The sequence below is a fragment of the Centrocercus urophasianus genome, unplaced genomic scaffold, assembly GCF_019232065.1.
Source record: "Centrocercus urophasianus isolate 14NV4802_14NV808 unplaced genomic scaffold, USGS_Curo_1.0 seq_18, whole genome shotgun sequence".
Lineage (NCBI taxonomy): Eukaryota > Metazoa > Chordata > Aves > Galliformes > Phasianidae > Centrocercus > Centrocercus urophasianus.
The window spans coordinates 4,914,776-4,936,774 of NW_024884733.1; the positions used below are offsets into that span (position 1 = coordinate 4,914,776).

Consider the following 21,999-nt stretch of genomic DNA (forward strand, 5'->3'; position numbering starts at 1 on the left):
CTTTAATCACTTGTCTTGCCTGAAGGCAGCACATTTCACATGCGTAGAAAACCTGTGCAATAGCATCCATGGTCAAGTCCACCCCTCTATCCCAAGTCCATCAATATGTTGTATCTCATCCTTGAAGGTATGAGGTGTTACGTGCCCTCCAAGGTATAGATAATTCACCCTTATGTTGCCAGTGCAGATAAACCCAAGCCACTTCAATCCTGGCTGCCTGATCCACCTGCTGGTTGTTTTTGTTGTCCTTCAGTGGTATGACTTGTGGTTATGTGGACATTTACGTGACATGCTTTTACAACCCAGGCAGCAATATCTTTCCACAGTGCTGCAGCCCGGATGGGTTTGCCTCTACACTGCCAGCTGTTGATGTGGAGTCCTCAGTACAGGAGAGATGTGGACCTATTGGAGTGCATCCAAAGGAGAGCCACAAAAATGACCCAAGAGGTAGAACACCTCTCCTATGAGGACAGGCTGAGAGCTGGGGCTGTTCAGCATGGAGAGGAAAAGGCTCCAGGGAGACCTGAGAGCAGCCTGTCAGTATCTATAGGGGCTGTAAGAAAGATGGGACGGACTCTTTAGCAGGGTCTGCTGTGATGGGAGAAGGGGAAATGGTTTCAAAGTAAAAGAGGGGAGGTTTTGATTGGATATAAGAGGAAGATTTTCTAATAGGGGTGGTGAGGCACTAGCACAGGTTGCCTAGAAAAGTGATGGATGCCCCATCTCCAGAGACACCCAAGGTCAGACTGGACAGGGCTCTGAGCACCTGATGGAGCTGCAGGTGCAGGTCACCTCTAGCACAGCTAATGCCCTCAAGTACTGGATACCTCCCTCCATGGTAGCACACTTGACCAGGTGACATACAATATCTTTCTTGAAGGGATGCCTTTCCTTCATGTCTGACAAGAGTTGCCTCCATAGAGCGAAGGCTTGTGTCCATTTTCCAATCACTTTGTCAGTGCCCCCTTCCCTAGTAAGGGACTTGACTGCCCTCTAATTCCAGACTGCTGGTCCCATTTTCACAGCATCGGAGCAGGCAGGTGACTTGGAGAAAGAAATCTCTCCTGTGGGAGATGGGACAAGCAACTTAGGAAGAGTACAAAGATGTTGCTAAGATATGCAGAAAGGAAATTAGAACCACAAAAGCCCAGCTAGAACTTAATCTGGCAGCTGTTGTAAGAGATAAAAAAAAATATGTTTTTGTGAACACATTAACTATAAAAGGAGAGCCAAAGTGAGTCTCCATCCTTTATTAGATGTGGTGGGGATCATTACCACCAAGGATGAGGAAAAGGCTGAGGTACTCAATGCCTTTTTTGCTTCTGTCTCTAATAGTCGAGCCAGTTATTTTCAGCATACTCTACTCCCTGACCTAGAAGTCTGGGATGGGAAGAATAAATGCTCCATAATTCAGTAGGAAACAGCTAGAAACCTACTACTCAACCTGGACTATCACAGGCCCTTGATGCAGATGGCATCTACCTGAGAGCACTGAGGGAGCTGGCGGAGGTGATTGCCAGTATGCTTTCCATCATTTATCAGTAGTACTGGTCAAATGAGGAGGTCCCAGACAACTGGAGACTTGTCAGTATGATGCCCATCTACAAAAGGATTCAAAGAAGGATCTGGGGAACTACAGGTCTGTCAGCCTGACCTTGGTATTGAGGAAGGTTAAGGAGCAGGTCATCTTGAGTAATCACACAGCATGTGTGAGACAACCAGGAGATCAGGCTCAGCCAGCACAGGTTCATGAAAAGTAGGTTCCTTGACCAACCTCATCTCCTTCTATGACCAGGTGACCAGCCTGATGGATGAGGGAAAGGCTACTGATGCAGTCTACATGGACTTTAGCAAAGCCTTTGACACTGTCTCCCACAGCATTCTCCTAGAGAAGCTGGCAGCCCATGGCTTGGATGGGTACACTCTTTGCTGGGTAAAGAACTGCCTAGATGTTGGGACCCAGAGAGCAGCAGTGAATGGAGTTAAATCCAGCTGGCAACTGGTCAAGAGTGGTGGGGAACAGCCGAAGGAACAGGAATGTGTCAATCTGGAGAAGAGGAACTTCAGGGAGAACTTATTGCTCTCTCCAGCTGCCTGGGGAGGTGGTGGAGTCACCACCCCCGGAGGCACTCAAGAACCGTGGAGATGTGACACTGAGGGATGTGTTTAGTGTTGGGAATGGGTTGGGGTTGGCCCTGATGACCCGAGAGGTCTTTTCCAACCTTACTGACTCTGTGATTCTCTACAAGGTCACAGGCTAGAGCAATTTCTTGTGGAAGCATTCTGAAGCGCTGTGGTGCATAATGCTGAAGAGTCCCCAGATACAGGACCTGCAGGATGTCCACTGAGCATCAGTATCGCACATAGGCACCTGCCACAGAAGACCAATACGCTCCCGTAGAGAAGTGGCAGCTGCTCAAGGGAACCACAGACTCTCCACAGCACCAGGCAGTCCATCAGCATCAGATCCAGCCCCCAGTAAACATAGATCTGTGTACGTGCCATTTCCCATCCGCAGGCCCTTTACTGGACTCTCACCAGTAGCTCTATGTTTCTCTTGTACTGGTGAACCCCCAAGTGGACACAGCACTCCAGGTGTGGTTTCACCAGTTCTGGGAAGGATCGCCTCCCTTGAGCTGTTGTCAACATGTGCCTAAAGCAGCCCAGGTAACCAACAGTCTTCTTTGGGGCAAGAGTTCATTGTTGACTCATGGCCAACTTAGGGTCCACCAAAACCCCAAAGAATTTTTTGCCAGGCTGGGTGACCCCTGGGTTGTTCCTGCCACGTTCAGGGCTTTGCAGTTTTCCTTGCTGAACTTCACGAGGTTCCTGTCAGCTCCCTTCTCCAGTCTATCAAGGCTCCTCTGGATGGCAGCACAATCCTCTCATATACCAGCCACTCCTCCCAGTTTTCTGTTACCCACTGACTTGCTGAGGATATACTCTGCCCCATCATCCAGTGTGCAATGAAGATGTTGAACAGGACTGGAACCAGTTTGACTCCCTGGGGTATACTGTTAGTTACTGACATTCAAACAGATTTTATACCACTGATCACCACCCTGGCCTTTCAGAAAGTTTTCACTCCACTTCCCTGCTCATTCAGCCCCTACCAAAGCAGTCTGTGGATCAGTAGTGCTCTTTCATATCTGGCTACGCCTTGCAGAACTAAGATGATGCCCAAATCTGCTTCAAAACTAAGACTACAGCCAGCAGCACACAGCACCATATACCGGAGATGAGAAGCACCAGTATACATTCGCTGTCTTTATTCACAGGGAAGGGGAGATCAGTATTTAACCTAACAGCTATATTGTCCACTTAAGTCCTGAGAAGCCTCTCCAGATATGCAGGGCTTCAGTCCCTCTCACACATGGCTGACATGCTGTAGCTGGAGGAATTCAGCCAAGGTCAGCCCTTGATTATGGCAGAGCTGTCACGCCTTGGGAAATGTCTGCAGACAGTGACAGGGATGAAGGGCTGATGTCACAGTCCCTCATCACAAACCAAGAGGGAATGAGACTGCTCCAGCAGTGCTCGTTGGGATAGGCACTTTTTTCTTTTTCTTGTTCTGTTGGTTAAAATTAAAACTCACACCAGAGAGTAATGGAGCATCTAGTTTCTAAAGTCTTGAGCTTTTAACTATGCTTCCAGAGCAAAAACAATGCTCTGGAAGGAGTGAAAACCATGAGAGGGAGCAAGGCTACAGGTCCCAGCTCCAGGCTTTGTGGATGATTGAGATCTGTTATTTGCTGGGACAAGTTGGTCCCAGGAGTGCAGGTTCTTCCCTGGCTAGTATCCCATCACATCCCCTTCCCAGGCTCCCACCAAGCATCTGCCCCAGCTCATCTGCTCCACCTTGCTCTCCAGGCATCCCCAGCTGGATATTGCAGCCCCATCAGGCTTTCCCATGCTGCTGCTATTGCAGCACTACCAACTTAAAGGGAACTGATTCTCACCCTCAGCAAATGAGTTTACTTCCTAGACATGCGCAGGGATGACATGCAGTGGGGACACCACATCCTCCACCATCACACAAAGAAGGAGACACAAGCTGTAGGGACATCTGGCCATCCAGCTGGAGCCTGTGGACATGATGCATGGAGGCAGATATTAGGGAGCCCAGATATTGCTACATGCTGCTGGCACTCCCTCAGGCTGCTTAGCAGCTGCCACCCAACTACCACTTTCTTTTATGGCTGGTTCTTCATTAACCATATTTATAGACCCAACTGTCCCTACTCAACAGCAAAACTATTTCAAGTGGGGAATGACAGATGCAGATCTGACCTTCTGCAGTCTGACTTCCAAGTGTAGGGATGAGCCTGGGGCTTGGTTAGGAGTCCCACCACACACATGGCCATCAAGCTTCAGAGGGGCTGAAGGGACACACATCCTATCTTGGATATCTATCCAAGCCAGGCAGCAAGACTGCTAAAAACACAAGCTGCCACATTTATGACCAGCTACCCAACATTTCCTGCCAGGTCCTTGATGGAGGGTGTGACAACAGACACCACAACCGTGGTGAGAAGGCATGCCAGACAACAAAAAAGGGATGCTGTTGAAGGTCTGAGATCCAGAGACATGAAAGACAGTCAGGGGAGTTATTACACACCATTCTGCCATCTGCCAGTGGCATTGTGCAGTGCCTGCCAGCCAACATCAGGCTGCCTGAACCTGAGCAGCAACAAACAGGAGGCAACCCCAGCCTCGCTGCACTTAAGTTAGAACCTCCATTACAGACTGCCCCTTCCCTTAGATGGAGACCACAGGCATACTAAAACAGTTGTTGGATGCTCTTCCTCTTGTCTATCAGGTGAGGATGCCAACTCCAGGCCCCTCTTCCCAGCTCCCTCCCAGCAACACCGAGCCTGGCAAATACCTTACGGCAAGTAATTTTACGTTATTCTGCATTTACACAAAAATAGAGCAATTCTATATTTATAGAGATTTATAGCCGGTTCCGTGCTGGAGGAGTTACTGAGCAAGACCAGGAGCTGTGGGCGGTCCAGGCTCCCGAGCAGCTGGCTGCTTCTCATTCGGCATTTCCAACATACAAAATTAAAGGCATTCGTCTCCGTCTGGTTTCTTAAATAGATAAGGGGGGAATGAACGGACAGTATGTACAGGGGGGCAGTGGCGGGGCCCGAGTGCCCTCCGCCCACAGCCTCACGCCTGCCGCCCAGGGTCAGTGAGGCCGGCTGCTGGACTCTGAGGGCTGCCGCTGGCGCGGGGGAGTGTAGCCATTCAGGTAGCCATTGCTCTGGCGTTTGCTGAGTCCTCCGTTAAGAATGTCCTGGATGTGCTGCACGATCAGGTTGATGGCCACTGCGAGCAGAAAGGGAGGGGAAAACATCAGGAAGAGACTGCATTAGGATTGTGGCAAACTAGAGCCAAGTCAGTGCTGATGACGCCCGCTCCCATGCCCTCCCATCCCTTGGCTGGGAGCTGCAAGCCTGCAGGGAGGAGCTGCTTGCTGCCACTTCATTCCCTCTCTCCATGCAGGGCCTTGTGCTCTGCCAGCAAGCTCAGATAGACCCCAGCCAGGTGGAGACGTGACCACCCAGCTGCACGCCTGGCCTCAGAGAAGCACCTTTCCCTTTGTAGGTATGAGCTGGGAATTGTTTGTCTAGAGACACCATGCACGCAGGCTCCCAGGCTTGCTCAGAGTAACGCAAACTCTCAGGCACTAGTATGCCATGGGGAGCAAAGGGGAAAGGCTCATCTCAGTGTACCTCTACAGCAGCCCCTGCTACCTCCTAGTGCAAGCTGCCAGGGAAGAATAGTGTCTTGGTCTGCTCACCTTCATTATCTGCTCCTCTGGGAATGATCACGTCAGCATACTTCTTGGTCTGGGAGGAAAGAGAGCACTGTGTTACCGGGAAAGTAGAGAGCTGCCAGGCTGGGGCACTGCCCCTGCTTCCTGCTCCTCCTGCTTCCAAGCCCTAACCCCCAGGGGTTACCTGGCCCAAACACGCTGGGAGGCAGGCAGTGGCTGATCAAACATTTTGGAAGATCTTGTTTGCCTTCTGCATTGTGTTTTGAGGGCCCCACTTTGCACCTCAATTTTATTTTCCTGAGCTCAAACAAACATCAGTAGGAAGCACCCTACCAAAACCCGATATTAAAAAGTTTCATGATCACAGGACTGCATCAGCTGATGCTCTGGGGAACAACCTACCCCAAAATCCAGCCAGACAAGGTAGAAGAGCAAGAGCTGGCATGCCCAGCCTGCCTGGATATACAGGATGCAGCCATGTGGTCTGCTTGGGATGCAGGAGAAATTTTCTACCAGTACTGCTTGTGAAAAAATCTGATTCGGGACTCCAATCCCGGACTAGTTTTGAAGGTGCCAGTTCTGAAGGTGCTGGTCTGAGCTTCCTCCCCTATTTGTGCCAGTTTTACAGATGATCAGCTTCCTGACAGCCATGCTCTACAATCGACAGCCAGCCAGCTTGCTGGGACAAGGGGATCATTCTGATACCTCGCAGCACTGTCAGCCCTATGGAACATCCCCAGGACATAGAGGGCTGTTTCAGTGCTCAGCCACCTGGAACTGTTAGGGGTAGATTAACAGCAGCAGTGGGTGCCCAGACTGCTGCACATCCACGTGCAATTGCTCCATGGCTGGGCCCATCACTGGGTTGGAGGTGGAAGCAGACCAGTGCAGGGATGGTGGGTGGGCACAAAGCAGTTGTTTTCTACTCTCCTTGTTTCATATTTCACCCTCCTACACTCCTCAACAGAACAGTCTTGATGCAGCATTTGCTGCTTTGCCAACAGATGGATTTATCTCACTGGAGATTTGCAGGGAGGCAGCAAGAAGGACCTGCCTCCCAGGAAAAACCTTTCTAGAACTGACGCCAACACTGCACCTTGGTCCCCTGACCCACATCTGCAAGGGTGCTGCCCAGTAGCCCAGGCCCCTTCTAGGGTACACCAGGAGCAGACCTTGTAGCACAGAACAAATCATGTTGCCTCCCATGGAAAGGACAAAGCTGGCCATATGGACAGGCAATGTGACAGCTCTCTGTGGACAAGGTCTGAGTGAGGTTGGAGGCACAGTATGATCTCCTGGCCATGCTGCTAGCTCTCAGCCCCCACACTGCAGGTTTCTGCAAGCTCTGTTCCTCCAGAATAAGGAGAAATGCCTTGTATAACTATCACTCTTGTAAAGCCTCAAGAACGAAGCCACAGGCTTCTCTCCATGAAGCAATGCTACAAGGGATGTGCAATGTGTAGTCCTGCAAACATGCTCCAAGTTCTCTTGGACTGCAGGGTTTCCTGCATGCAAAGTTCCCATCTGCTGGAGAGTCTGGCTCCCAAAGTCACTTCTTTGTCTCAGGCAGACCCTGAAATCCTGGGCAACAGCAAGGTCTGCCTGCACTACAGCTTGGCCTCTCACAAGCTGGGAAATGCAACAACCTTCAAGACCACATCCTGCAACACAGAACATAGGAAGATGCTCCTCTGATCTCCCAGGCACACGCAAGGTAAAAAGGGCAGGCACAGTGGTCATTGCCTAGGACAGGGATCTTCTATTCCCTGTCCAGATGCAGCCAAGAATCATCCCTCCTCAGCTGGCATCTGCTGAGCTGCCTGGTGTTGGTTTGGCTGACCCTGTGCAGGGAGGGGTTTCTCTTGCTGTGTCTGCCTCCCCATAGGGACAGTGATCTCACTGGGAAGGCAGTGGCTGCACAAACAGTCCTCATCTCACCCTGACCCAGCCAGTATCAGCACCCTCATTTTCACCAGCGCCTGAGGGAAAGAGCCCTGGGATACAAAATGCTCCTCTCTGATGAGCCGGCCAGGGAAAGAGGCACTTTGGCATTTGTATCATTCCCCATACTTACTGGCAAACAGAACTCCTCGAAGGCAGGCTTCACAAAAGTGATGTACTGTGACAAGATCTGCTCAAGGTCCCTGCCTCGCTCACTGATGTCTCGTAGCACTAGAAGAAAGGTGTAAGGCACAGTCAGCAGCCAAGCCATGCACTGCACCATCCCCTTCCCCTCAGGACAGCCCCATCCAGCCATCCAGCTGTTATCCCCAAGGCCTGCACTCCTGGAAGTTACTTTCCACACGTCCAAGCAGTCCCCATGGGCTGCTGCCAGCTCTGGCCTGACGTCACTCCAGCACGGGCAGGTGTCCCTGTGCAGCAGGAATTCCATCCACCAGTAAGGGCCAGAGCAGCCGTGGGGCTGAGCAGACAGGCCTTGGCTCTCCCCTGGGGGCTGCCTGGCTGCTCCCCAGCAGGCAGCACCTGGTGCTGTGTTCAGAGCCAGCCTCTTCCATGTGCCAAGTGGAGCCAAGCCACTGCACCTTGCCCGCCCGACCCAGTGCCCACATACTGGTGGGGCCAGAATGGCTCTACTGCCCAGACACTGCCTTGGCACCCTCCCAGCAGCTCAGTTTGCCCACGGCCAGCTGCCTTTTGGCAGCCTTGCATGGGGAGGTGAAGGCCTGGCAGTATGTGCCAGCTCCAGGAAGGGCTCAGCCCTGCCCAGGCCGTTCCAGCCAGCTCTGTGCCCTCTGCAGAGAGATGGAGCAAGCCCCAACACAAACAATACAGAAGAACTGACAAGGGACATAAAAAAAGAAAAGGCAGAGACAGAGAGACTTTCGTTCGTTGGTCCCACGCCCTGTTTGCTGGCTGATGTGGGGCAGGGAGGCTGCACACACAGCTGGGACAGCAGGGGAAGCCTATGAAGTGCAAAGACACCCGGGCTACAGGGCTGCTCTTGGCAGGACAGAGCTCTCCTGCCCTCCCAAAGGCACACTGCTGCAGGGTGATGCCCCTCAAACAACAAATCAAGCACCCTCTGACTCGTACTTGGCCCTAAAACAATGGGTTCCAGCAGTGGGAGGTGTCACTTGCAGAGCAGGCCAATGTCCCAAGGACACACTGGTGCCTGTCCAGTGCCAGCAGCCAGTGGCAGCATGAGCCACACGTACTGAAACCCAGCACTACCAATTAACTGAGCTGTCAGCTGCGTTTCTGGGAACTCCATCCCCTGCTGCCACCCAGCTCAAAAGCCCACTGCTGCAACTCCTCAAAACTTCTGTGAGAGTGAGACAACTCATGGCCATGTCGCAATGCAAGATCCTGACTCTCTCTTGCTACAAGCTGCCTCCAGCAACATTCCAGGGACATGATTATACCTTCAGTATCTTACACATTGACTTTCCATTCCCAGCAATGCCAGGGAGACATGCAACAAACAGACTCGCTGCTTTCTTGTAATAAAATCATAGAATCATTAAGGTTGAAAAGACCATCTAGTCCACCTACCTCACTTTACCCACTAAACCATGTTCCTCAGTGCCACATCTCCATGGTTCTGTAACACCTCCAGGGATGGTGATCCCACCACCTCCTTGGGCAGCTGTGCCAGTGCCCAGCCACTCTTTCAGAGAAGCTTTTCCTTACATCCAACCTGAGATATTAACTGATGATGATTGGTTCTCTATCAGGAGATGGATGAGCTGCCCAGACAAGGAGAGGCCACCACCTTGACCACCCAGCAGCAGTCAGCTACCCCTTTGCAAGGCTTTAGTGATTGATGGTAGGTGGGAGCAAACCCCAAGAATGGCTGTGGCCCATGAAGCTTAGAATCTCATCCAGCAGCTGCAGCTCAAGCTCTGTATCATGGTTGGCAGCTGCACTGTCTGGGTTCCTGGTCAATGAACTCAAGTAGTTCTCAAGCCCTGAGCTCATGGTTACATGCCAAACCAAAGCAACTGAAGTACGCACTCTACACGCGCAATTGGGATGCACACGTGGTCATGGGGCACTGCAAACGCACAGGACAACGCCTTGCCTTCACACAGCTGATACAGAGCACCACTAAACAAACAGGCTAACTCCTGGTTGTTGAGTGCCTGCACAGCACAGTCTACTTACAGGATCAGGATCACACTGCAGGATCTTACAGATGCGTATCTGTGACCTGCTAAGACATCTCCCTGCAATGACTGTGCTGTCACCTCCCTGGATGAGTCATGCAAGAACAGTGGGCAGGGTCAAGAAGGCTGCATAAGAAGCAGCTTTTAATCAGCACTGATGACAGCAGTGGAGGTTGCATATCCTGCAGCAGGAGGGATGCAGGGCTTTCAGCAGGCAAGACCAGTTCTGTATCAGGGTGGGATGGTCACAGAATCACAGAATGGCCAGGGTTGGAAGAGACCTCAAGGATCATGAATCTCCAACCCCTCTGCCACATGCAGGGCCACCAACCTCCCCATTTAATGCTAGACCAGGCTGCCCAGGGCCCCATCCAACCTGGCCTTGAACACCTCCAGGGATGGAGCATCCACAACCTCCCCGGGCAGCCTGTTCCAGTATCTCACTACTCTCTCTGTAAAGAGCTTCCCCCTGACATCCAACCTAAATCTCTCCTCCCTCAACTTAAAACCATTTCCCCTTGTCCTGCAGTTATCTACCCTTTCAAAGAGTTGACTCCCCTCCACTTTGTAGGCTCCCTTTAGGTACTGAAAGGCTGCAATGAGGTCACCCCACAGCCTTTTCTCCAGGCTGAACAAGCCCAGCTTCCTCAGCCTGTCTTTGCAGGGGAGCTGCTCCAGTCCCCTGATCATCTTTGTGGCCCTCCTCTGGACCCTCCCCAACAGCTCCCTGTCTTTTTTGTACTGGAGGCTCCACACTTGGATGCAGTATTCCAGACAGGGCCTCACAAGAGCAGAGTAGAGGGATCACCTCCCTGTCCCTGCTGGCCACCCCTCTTTTGATGGAGCCCAGGAACACATTTGATGGTCCCATGCACACGTTCAGTCCCAGGACACTTCTCTTGCCACAGCACAGAGGCCTGAATGCTAATTCTATAAATCTGTACTCTGAACACTCTGTGAAAGCTGTTGGAGCCCAGGTATGCAGAGGGACAGTGCAGACAGAACAGAATTTTGCCCCAAGAATCCCAGGATGGTTTCTTAGTCCTCCCAGAGGCTCAGGGGCCACATCACTGACCCCAGACCTAAAGGCAGCTTTGACTGCATCTCAAGCCTTGCACACCTGGAAGAACTGGAGTGCCTCCTACATAAGCTGGCAACACACAGCCAAGCAGAACAAGATGTACAACCATGCTCCCTATCTGCATGACCTGGGACGGACACCCTTACACCAAATCTCAGACCTGAGCATAACCATCAGGTGCTGAATTTGCACTGAGCTGTTGAACCGCTCTACTTTGTCTGTTGCACCCTTTCCACACGGGGACAGAAAACACTACTGGATGCATCAAAGGGAAGATCCCAAACAAGGCAGCAAGAGACCCATCGAATCCCAAGAAACACAAAGCAAGAGTGCTCCCCACTGCTGGGAGCTGCCTGGTGCAATGTGCTGCCCTGGCTCTTTGCTAGCAGCAGCAAAGCTTTGTGCTGATTCCAGTACTGCTCTGCTACTGGTTAACTGCCTCTGCAGCTAGCTGCTCATCATTCAGGTGACATTTCTGTCCCTGCTGCACGAGGCATGTTTGGTCCTCACCTCTGCGGGACAGCCGGGTGTCTGCATCTGTATCCACAAAGAGCTTCATGCGGAAGAGATCCCGCACCTCCTGGCTGTAGAAGGCCAGGATGCCCTCAAAGAGCACCACGTCGGCAGGGTAGACAGTCACTGTTTCCTCTTTCCTAGCAGAGGGAAGGAGGAGAGTCAAAATATGCCAGTAGGGAGGAAACAAGCCAAGCAAGATGGGGGAAACAGCGGTGCTCCTGAGCACAGCTGCAGCTATGGGATATCACTGCTGCACCAGGGAGCTGGACTGATGGGAGACCTACCCCACCGTGATGAAGGGAACTCAAGGCATGCATACTCTTCCTAAAACAATAGACAGCAGAAAAGGAAGCATACTAGCCCCTCACCCACTTGCCTTGGCCAGATGCTGCTTGCAAGTGTTAGATGCCAAGCGATAAAACCCAAAAAGTCTGAGCATGGGGAAACTGTAGGGACAGTCCTGCTCCCCAGGGAGCAAGCAGCACTCCTCTGAAGTCATGGTGTTTTTGTAGGAAAACACCATCCTCAATCAGTGCAGGAATGCAAGCTAACACATGCAAGGGAGGAGTTACAGGAGCAAGAGCTTCAAGAACTCTTCTCCTGACAGTGCTGGACTGTTTGAGCCTGGAATACACATTAAAGCTGCAAACAGAGGCTTTATGAGGAGAGGAAGAGTGGATGGGGGGGGGGGGGGGGTATAGCCCTCCTCCACTTATGCCTGTTATATTTGTGTGGTCATGCAGCTTTCCAGGCCCCTAGACTGTGCCTGTACAAAACTGTGCCCCTAACAGAGTGTGGAGATGTCAGCATTGAGGTTCTGGGTTGATATATGGGCACCTAAGAGCAGGCACAAGCAGAGGGGCAGGAGGCTGGGTTGGCAGGGCTGCATGCTGCTATCAGCAGAGGCTCGGCAAGGCAGGAGTGGCTGTTAGACCTGGAGTGGGAGACAAAGTCGTAGACGGGGATCTGGACAGTCTTCCCTTCTGTGATCTCTTTGAGCGTTTTCACGATCAGCTCGTTGTCAAAGGCATCTGAGGAGAAGAGAAAACGTTACCCGAGGCAGCTTCACATGCAATGCTGTGCTTAGCCTAACCAGAGCCACCAGCACCCCATGGACAGACAGACAGACGCACAGGCTCCAGAGGAAAGCCCTGCTCATCCCCACGGGTGATGCAAAGCCCAGAGCTTTGCACCAGCCTGGGATCTGGTCTGCAAAAATCAATGCCAGCCTTGTGCAGCAGCACTGAGAGCTTGGGAAGGCATCTCCTCCAGGGCTCCAGCCCTCGCAGAGACTGGAGCAGTGTTCCAACCTTTAGCTGCTGCACAGACAGGGCTCTGTTTGCTCCGTGCTCACTGCCTGCAGCCATTGTCCTCGTGGGGATGAGGGGACAGCGGCTCTGGAATTTCCCTACCAAGCTCTGGGATGGTTCATAGAGCCCCTGTTGTAGCAGCAGGGGTTGCAGGCCAGCTGTGCAAGATGGTTCCTTCCTTGAAGGAGAGCACAGAGCTGCTGCCTCCAAGGTCTGTTCCAGGCAGATCTCCCTAGTCCTGCCCAGAGGGTGGGGTTTCAAACTGGGGGATATTTTTGCAAGAAGAGTATGAGAATTCATCTTAAGGAATTTGAGAATTCACCACCTTTCCTTTCTCATCCCAAGCATTCCCAGAGGCAGTTGCTTTCCTGGAGAGACAGAGGTTGTCTTGCAGGAGATGCAAGTGGCCCCAGTGGCCACAAAGCTCCCAGCCCAAAAGGGACAGGCTAAGCCACTCACTCCCACCCCATGCACAGATGGAGTCCTCCTGATGTCCATGAAAAGTTCTTTGCTGGCGGGATGCGATCCAGCCCTCATCCCACCCCTGTGCTGTTCTCCATTCACCTGGATGGTCAAAATTGAACTGGCCTTTAAGTGCTTTGGATTTCTGCTCTGAGGTGAGGACTCGGTAGAAGCTGTCTTGGCTCACAATCACCACCTGCTTCTGGCGATAGTCCACTTCGTTCTGGCCCAGCAGCTGGACAATCTTGGAGCAGACTGAAGACTGGGAAGGGAACAGCAAATGGAACAAGTCAGTGGCAGTGGTATCTGTGCCACACAGGATGTCAGGAAATGGCCTGGTGCACAGCTTGCTGAACCTGCAGTCAAGAATCTGTGGTCCTGACCTCATAGTCCAAACTCACAAAGGAAAAGGTGCTTCGGGGGCACCATCATGTGGCCTTTTAGTTTGAAAGCAGCACCAAGCAGCATCCCCCCAAGCCCTGCTCCAGCCCACAAACTCCACCTCTGCATGGACGGGGAGGAAAACTCACAGAAGTTGTTTTCACATCCTACATAAAGCCCAAGATGAAAAGACACCAGCAGGAGAGCCCTGGGACTTTATCAGAGTTCTGCCACAGCTGGGAGGAGCATTTACAAGTGTATCCTGGTGCCTCTTGGCACAGCAAACTAAGGGCACTGCAGAGCCAGCATCTAAAGAGCCACATGGCTCTGGCTGCTGGCACAAGATCCCGGCACTTTGCACTGGGGTGACCAGACCCCCACCATCACAACATGAATCAGAGCAAATCCCAAAGCCTGTTTCAGTCCCTTCTCCCTAGGTCACGGAGTCCTTGGCTGCTGCCTGCCTCAGGCAGTGAGAGGCAGGTCAGGCTGGCAGGGAAGCACCCAGCGACTGCAGGAGCCCCATCCATCTGCCAGCAACCTCAAGCCTGGGACCAGGGAAAGGCACGCTGCTGGCACCAAACTGAGCTGTTTCACCCCCTGCTTGAGTCACGCTCGCTGCAAAAGCTCAGCTGAGCTGCTCCTGCCCTCAGTCATCAGAAATACTCTCTGCAGAGCTCTCAGCTTGGCAATAAGAGGTTCGCCTGCCCCAGCCTGCCTGTGGCTCTTTCCATGTTCCCATCTTCCTTCTGGTTTGGCCGCCTGCTCTGTACCTGGCTGGCAGTATCCAGAGGCAGCGCTGAAGATAGAAGTGGTGAGAAGGAAGGAGGAGAACGCATGCCTGGGAGAGGAGGTCACCCCAGCAGACAGAGGGCAAGGCTGTTTGCCTGCAAAGCTGGAAGATTTGACGGCATTGTTGTCCCCAGAGAGCGTCTCTTCCCCACTGGGCCAGGCTGACCTGACTTGGCTGCAAGTGCTGCGCCGTGAGTCAGCCCCAGCCGAGCTGCAGAGCCCTGAGCACAGCCAGCAAGCCAGCCCGGGCTGCCCGATGGCAGAACCACAGCCCTGGGCACACTTTTGGGTGGCAGGTCAGGGTTGGGGCTCCCCAAGCAGCTCACCTCCTCCTCCAGCTCGCCAGGGTTGGCAAGCCGTGCTTCCTGCGCCACGTGGGCATTCTGCCCCACACCCAGAACAAAGAGCTGCAGCACTGCTGCTGCCAGCATTCACCCTTCAGCACGTGACAGAGCCAGAGCCCCTTCTCCTTTTCCTCTTTTCCCACTCCCCGCATCCTTCTGCAGCCCTATTGCTTATCCAGCCGGGTGTTGCAAAAACAGGGCGGGCATGGTGCCTTTCCCTAGCTTTTCCTCTTTGCGCTCTCCCCCAGATGCCGCTGCCTCTCCCTGCCTTCAGACAGGCTCAGCCTTGGCCACAGGTGCCAAGGACACCAGATTTCCCATGGCCTTTGCAATTTTTAATCAGCATTCTCCAGCACAGCTACTCAGATAGATCCCAGCCTGCAGAGCTGTACGGATCCATGCAAGAAACTGTTTTCTCCAGCCGGGAGACAGAAGCACAGCTCCTTCAGATCAGCAAAACCAGCACACCTTGCACCTCAGCACACAAATGAAAAATAAAATCATTTCAGCATATCAGACAATTCCTCCCAGTCCTTCTTCTACCTTATGCACACTAATCTGCAGCACTGGTCTGCTGATCAAGACTCCCCACCAGCTCTGAATGCCCAACTCAGGACACAAGGTGGTGAGAAATACCCAAGGAGAAAGTTAACCTTGGCTGCTGGGGACAGAAACATAAAGCCTGTCTTACACTTATGGCCTCTGCTGGGGACCAGGAGGAGAACTGGAGTGCACCTGGGCCAGCACTCTGGGGTGGCTCTTTGGGGCTGGTAAGAAAAGCAACCACTCCAGTTCTTGGTGCAGGCAGGCACTGTAATGTCAGCCTGAATGCTCCTACAGCTGGAGACAATTCCTCTTGCTCAATAAGCACCACATGCTAAGGAGGAATCAAAACCAGAAATGCAGAGGTTAAAAGTTCCCCTACAAATAGGAACAGAAAGTCCCAGCCTCAGGAGGTGTCCTTCAAATAAGTGACACAAATCCCCCGCTCAAACCCCCTTTCCCCAAACCACCACTGCATGCATACGTGTGACTGATGTTAATCAGAGTGTGAAAAATTCACTCATAACTGGAAATAATATCAGTTAGGCTCTAGGGAGGCCCAAGAACACCCAAGGGGACATCTTGGCCAAGACTAAAGCATGACTGATGGATCACATTGGGACATACCAGTGGGACTGTGACCCAAGGGACACAGGGTAACACCCAGCACCTGCTCAAAGGGACCACCTGGCCCCCAACTTCTTCCTCATCTGTTCTTAACTCCCTGTTTCCCCACCAGCAACCATTTAAAATCATAGAATCATTCAGATCAGAAAAGATCTCTAAGATCACCAGGTCCAACCTCAATCCATCCCCACCACTCACCACATCCCTCAGTGCCACATCTCCATGGTTCTGTAACACCTCCAGGGACAGTGACTTCACCACCTCCGTGGGCAGCCCAGTCCAATGCATTACCACTCTTTCAGAGAAGAAATTTTTCTTAATATCCTACCTGAAACACCTCTCTCTGGGATAAACAAGACAATCATTTCTTCCCCGAGAGCTCAAAGGCAGAGGGAAGGCAGACCTGAGGGAGATAGCACAATGCTGTAGATGAATCCCAACACAGAAACTCGGGGATTTAGATCCCATCCCAAGCTATGGCTCTTCTAGATACTCTGAAGATGAGAGGCACAGCATGAAGGTCTCCTTGGCTCCACTCAGCTCTTCCCCAGCTGCTGGGAAACACAGGGGGCACATGGGGAAGAATGCCAGTGCATTTTCCTGAAAGGAGAGAGGAGGTGCACAAGGAAGAAATCCAGCAGAACAGTACTCGGAGCCCCACGCCTGACGTTTGTTTGAAATATATTCATTATACTACATATTTAATTCATATCCACTCGTGGCCTATAGCCAGCTGCTCAAATACTCGTCAAGAGTTGACTAATTCCCCGATATTATTATGTAGATTATCCCTCAATCTCTCTTGGGTAGCTCCATATTACAACTTCAGCTGGGCTTTAGGGAAAAGCTGATGGGCAGAGGAATGGGGCAGGGCCCAATAACATCTCCAGCCCTAGCATGGTGCACAAGATGGGGCAGCACAGGTGCTCCCATTGGTAAGGGCCAGGCTGAGCTTCTTCCCCTGAGGGACCAGACCAAGCAGACCAAGGGACTGGACCATCCTTTGCATCTGCAGGAGCCTGGCTGGGGTGTTCCCATCACACACTTGTAGTTGTGACAGCTTCCATTTAGGGGATCTGGCAGTATTTTCCCTAAGGTCATATCAAGGGATGATGTCCCCTGCAGTACATGGCATGGCTTCCTTGCCAGACTCACCCGAGTCCCTGCAATCAGCAGCCCTGATGATGCTGCCCTTCTCTCCAGCACACTAATTGTTGATTTGGGTTTTTCCTTGTAAGGTTACAGTAATTATAGAGTATTAGGAAGAGTTCAGTGGACCAAGGTGACACACAGAACAGATGCCAAATAGAGAAGGCTCCCAGAGCATCTATTAAATGTCTGCCCGTGACTGCAGAGAGCTGGTTCACAACCCACATGGTCCTTTCCAGCTCTATCAGAGCTCATCTGTATGGCAGCACTGGGGCTGGAAACTTGCTATTCTCATACCAAAAGCCCAGGCCTCCACCCAGAGCTTTCCCAGGCAGGTTCACCATCCTGCCTTTCACTCTGTGAGCCACAGGCTGACCAGTCTGGGATGGGGACATCCAGAGACCTGTCATCCACATGGAACCAGAAGCCCTGGGCTCCAGCATGAACAGGATCTGAATGCAGATTATATGCTTTCCTGGAGCCACAGGGATTACACCAGATAGGTTCCTTGACGAGCTCACATATACCCTGTCAGCACAGGGAAGGGCTGACCCACCAAACACGCCGTGCATTGGTGCGCTCAGCAGCTGGCACAGAGCAATGTTCTACCAGAAGTTCTGACGAGTCTCCAGCCTGCTCTGACACCAGCATTAATGAAGTCAGACCTTGTGATCCAGGGCTCCTGCCAACCACAAAACGTCACCAGGAAATGGTGTTGAACCAACACGGCGCTGCTGCAGTCCTTGCAAGCCCTCATACAGAGATGAGTGAAAGCCTCTGGGTCACTGCTGAATCTCCTCTGGGCTCATCCATGTGGTGGCCCAGTGGCTAAACCCACAGCTTGCTATGAGGAACCTCAGCCCTTGCAAGTGTAGGCGTGTGAGATCCATCATGCAAGAAGGCCCTCGTGAATAGGGAACTGCCCCATGAGGAGGCGTGAGGGTCACTGCTTCCCTAGGGACCAGCACACTGATTGTCCCATCTGCCCGGCTCCTTCTTCAGCCCCACGGTTGGCTCTGAGTCTCAGCTCTTCCAGGCAGCCAGCACAGCCCCATACAGCTTTTATGGTGTTCATAGCAGAAGTGCCTCAAGGATTAGCAGCGGACAAGACACCTGGCTGAGCACACTGCAGTTCTGGTGCTCTGTAGTCTGGAAATGCTTAGGACTGCATGTTCAGACATTTCTGACTTTATGTGCTAATTAAGACCCTGAAAGTGTAGCCATCGGCTCCTGCTGGCACTCAGACTCAGCCCTCACCAGCATGAGGGCCAGGCAGCCAACGAAAGCATTTGGCCCACTGTAAATCTGTCTTTTCTTCCAGCCTCCTGCTGGAAGGTAGAGCTCAGCACCTCATTTTGCATCACGTGGGGACCAGCAATTAATGCCTCCGCGTGGCTTTGAGGAGCGCTCCTCACCCCTGCAGCCACCCCAGCTCCATTGCTGCAGGGTCTCAGCAGCTCGGCTGAAGCAGAGTCACCCAGAGACCCCCCGGATTCATCCTGGCACTTCCCAGCCCATCTCGGCAGTCCTTCTGCCTGACTCTCTCCCAGCCTGGCTGCCTGCCTTGTGTGCTGCGGCACTTCGTAGCCAGGAGCGTCTCATGGGAGGGAGGGAAGAAGCTGTTAGCACAAAGACCACGGGTAAAAGAAGAGAACAAAGCTTCAGCAGAGCACTTTGAAGGCATTGAGCATGAAAGAAAATGCTACAACAACCAACTCTGGGAATCCCTCTGAGGGAAGAAGGCGGTTGTGCCTGGTTTTGGCACAGGAGGGGGTCTCAATGCCATGTCATCTCCTCCACATCAGATTGCAGCAAGCTTTGTCCGGGATGGACACAGTTTGGATTTAGGGGTTCAGTGGGAGAAGGAAATTCTGTCTCCCCTCAGGCTTTTGTGAGGAGCCAGCACAGTGCTGGCACTGCCTGCCCAGTGACTGCAGCATGCCAGCACCTCTGCTACACCCCATGTGTCCCCTGCAGCACAGTCCTGATTTCTCCCAAAGGCCAAAGACAGGAGGGTGTTTAGGTTTCCACCTCCTATCCGAGTCTCCAGACTTGCTCCCTTGCTCAGCAGGGAACAGCAGCCAGCTTTTGAATCGCTCTTCTCACCAACCTGGCTTTCAGAAATGCCAACCAGAGGCTGCCCCAGCTCACAGAGAGAGGGGACGCGGGCGGACCACGGAGCCTTTTTCCCCATCTTAGACTCAACAAAAACATCAGCGGGAGGAGCAAGGGGGGCCTCTGGGCGGCAAACACCCTCTGTTATCTCGGGGCTGGTGCACTGCCAAAGGGGTGTGTTAGGACAACAACCCTGAATTGGTGTGAAGGCGGGCAGATTTGCCGCCTTGCCACCTTCCCAGTGAGAAAGGTGACTGCTTTGCTTTCCCTGCGGGTGTGTTTTGCTCCCACCCGCAGCAGAACATAGGCACAGTGGCGGGAGGGAGCTGCCTTCCCGCAGCATCACCTGCGGACAGACCCCTACAGCATCCCAGCAAAAATGTGAGGGTCCACACGCACAAGCCCCTGCTCCTTTCTTCTTATTGCTTCTCTTTGAGCAAGCCTTATTGGTTTTTCCCAGCCCCCAGCATATTTCTTGCAGCCTTTTCCCATAAACTTCGTATAGATCTGCTGGATTGCCTTCAGCAGGCAGCGCTGCACAGAGCTTTTTAGCAGGCCACAGTCACGGGAGGGGGGAAATCAAAGCTGAGAGACAGGAAAAGCCAGCTAGTACATCTCCCTTGCTAGAAAGAACCATTTCCCTAATTTTTTTTTTTTTTTCTAAGGCAGCCTACTGTTGCTAAAGCATTTCCACTTTGAAGTTGGGAACAACCGTGGCGAACTGTACTGCTATCACTGCTACCTTGCCGGCCCAGAGACACGGTGTTCGGAGACATAACAGTGGAGCAGTGCCAGACACAATGTTACTGGGACAGCTACAGAGAGGCAGACACACGCATCAGGGAGCACACAAACCCCAGCGTTTGAGTCACCGGAGCTGTGCCGCAGGAACAATCCAGCCCTGCTCCCAGTGGTAGAGATTGCATCCTCTCTCACCATCCCTTCCCTGTTATATCTGGACTTCTCCTCCTCGCAGTAGGAGCTGCGGTTCAAGAATCAATAGGAGGCTTGGCAACACATTCTTAAATCGCTGTCATTATGGGCTGGGGCAGCAGCTGGGTTACACCATCCCTTAAAGGGAGAAAGGCCCCTCTAGAGCGAACCCACAGACGGGCTCTCTGTCACAGCCCACGTTTCCTCGGCAAGAAACATTCCAGAGGTGTTTCCACTACCATTTGTGCTCCCTCCTTTTAAAAAACGCAGGTAGAATGCTGCATGGGGAGATGGTATGATGGATCGGGGGGAGGGGGGAAAGAAGTAATTTTCTTTAAGGATGGGGGAAAAAGTGACCTACATTAGGTTAAACAAATAGGAAAGTACCGAGTGCTCGCAGTGGGCTTGCTTTCTTTAGGCCGCGGGGAAAGCCCAGCTCTGCACTGGGGCGCAGCACTGCAGCCCAGCCGCCCCTTGCCCCCACCTGCCCCCGGCTCGGTGCGGCTCTGCTGTGAGTCAGCAGCTCGCCACGCGGTGCCCCAAGGCTGCCTTTCCAAAGAAAAGAAAAAAAAAAAAAGAACAAAAAACCCCTAAAAAAGAACACCCACACCTCTTTCCACGCGTCCGGAGGGAGCAACCGCCGATCGGTCGCATTGTAAAGCGTGAAGAATAACCGCATTGCCAGCGGGCGGGCGGGCAGCCCTTCGCTGGAGCGTTAAAAGAAAGTAGAAAGGCAGGGTGGTGCCCGGCTGGCCGCACGGAGCCCCGTTCCGTTCCGTGTCCCCGCAGTCCCCACCCGGGGCCCCGGAGCAGCAGCAGCAGCGGCGGCGGCGGCGGCGCACGTGGCGCGGCGGTGGCGGCCGCCCGTCCCCGGGGCCTCCTGCGTGCACCCGAGCCCCGCTCCCCGTTCTCCCCGCACCTTGCCGCTGGCCGTGCCGCCGCTGACCCCGATGAGGAAAGGCTCGCCGCCGCTGGGCTGCCCCTGTTCCTCCAGCCGCTGGTCGCTGTCCCCCGCCATCCTCCCCTGCTAGCGCCGCGCCGCCTCCGCTCTCCTGGCGGGGCTGGATTTATCTGATGAGTCAAGGGCCTTCCTCCCCGCCTGGTTCACATCCCCGCCGCTGCGGCTCCCTGCCAGGTGCCTGCTGCAGCTGCACATGCTCCGGCACCCGGCCGCGCAGCCCCGCGCCTCCCCCCTTCCAACCCCGGGGACAAAGGCGAGGCGGCTGCTTCCCCCCGGCCGCGCTCCCCCCGGTGCGTCCCGGGCCTTTCTGCGGCAACCCCGCGCTCCTCGCCCTGCTTCTGCCGCCCCAGCGCCTCGAGTCTGCCCGTCCAGATGCTTCTGGTTGCAGTGGGCAAACGGGAGCAGTCCCCGAGGAGGCCGGGACGCAATGGAGCTTGGCAAACGGTATCAAGTGTAGGATGCGAGTCCGAAAGGGTGAGCTCCGTGTGCTGCGCTTAGGAACGTGTAACACCGGCTGGATGGCTGGTAAAGATTTATGCCCTGGCGATGCTGCCCAGGTCTATCGGTGCCCCGTCCCTGCAGGTATCCAAGGGCGGGTTGGATGAGGCCATTGGGCAGCCTGAGCTGGTAGCAGCCAGCCCACGGCAGGGAAAGATGAGGCCAGACAGAAGGACGGAACCTCAGAGAACGGTCAGAGGTTTGGCTTTACAGAAAGGACCATGGGAGCTGTGTGTGTTGGTCTGGGGATGAGATGGGTGAGGGGACCACTTGCAAAAGGGCATTGTGAACAGCAGGGAAAACATTTCTGCTACCCACAAGGACTGGAACAGAGCGTTTCCAGCTCAGATTGCAACAGGGACAATTCAGAGTAGATAT

The 21,999-nt window shown here is 53.3% G+C and overlaps 1 protein-coding gene across 1 annotated transcript; it reads right to left on the reverse strand.

Moving 5' to 3' along the window:
• Positions 1-4,916: 4,916 nt before the first annotated feature.
• UCK2 (uridine-cytidine kinase 2) lies at positions 4,917-21,230 on the reverse strand. The gene is made up of 7 exons (XM_042819860.1): positions 21,082-21,230; positions 13,381-13,540; positions 12,441-12,537; positions 11,501-11,643; positions 7,857-7,954; positions 5,807-5,855; positions 4,917-5,331 (listed from the first exon to the last, which is right to left on the reverse strand). Exons 1-7 carry the CDS (start codon positions 21,178-21,180, stop codon positions 5,192-5,194), a joined length of 786 nt encoding a protein of 261 aa, XP_042675794.1. The 5' UTR covers positions 21,181-21,230; the 3' UTR covers positions 4,917-5,191.
• Positions 21,231-21,999: the final 769 nt, after the last annotated feature.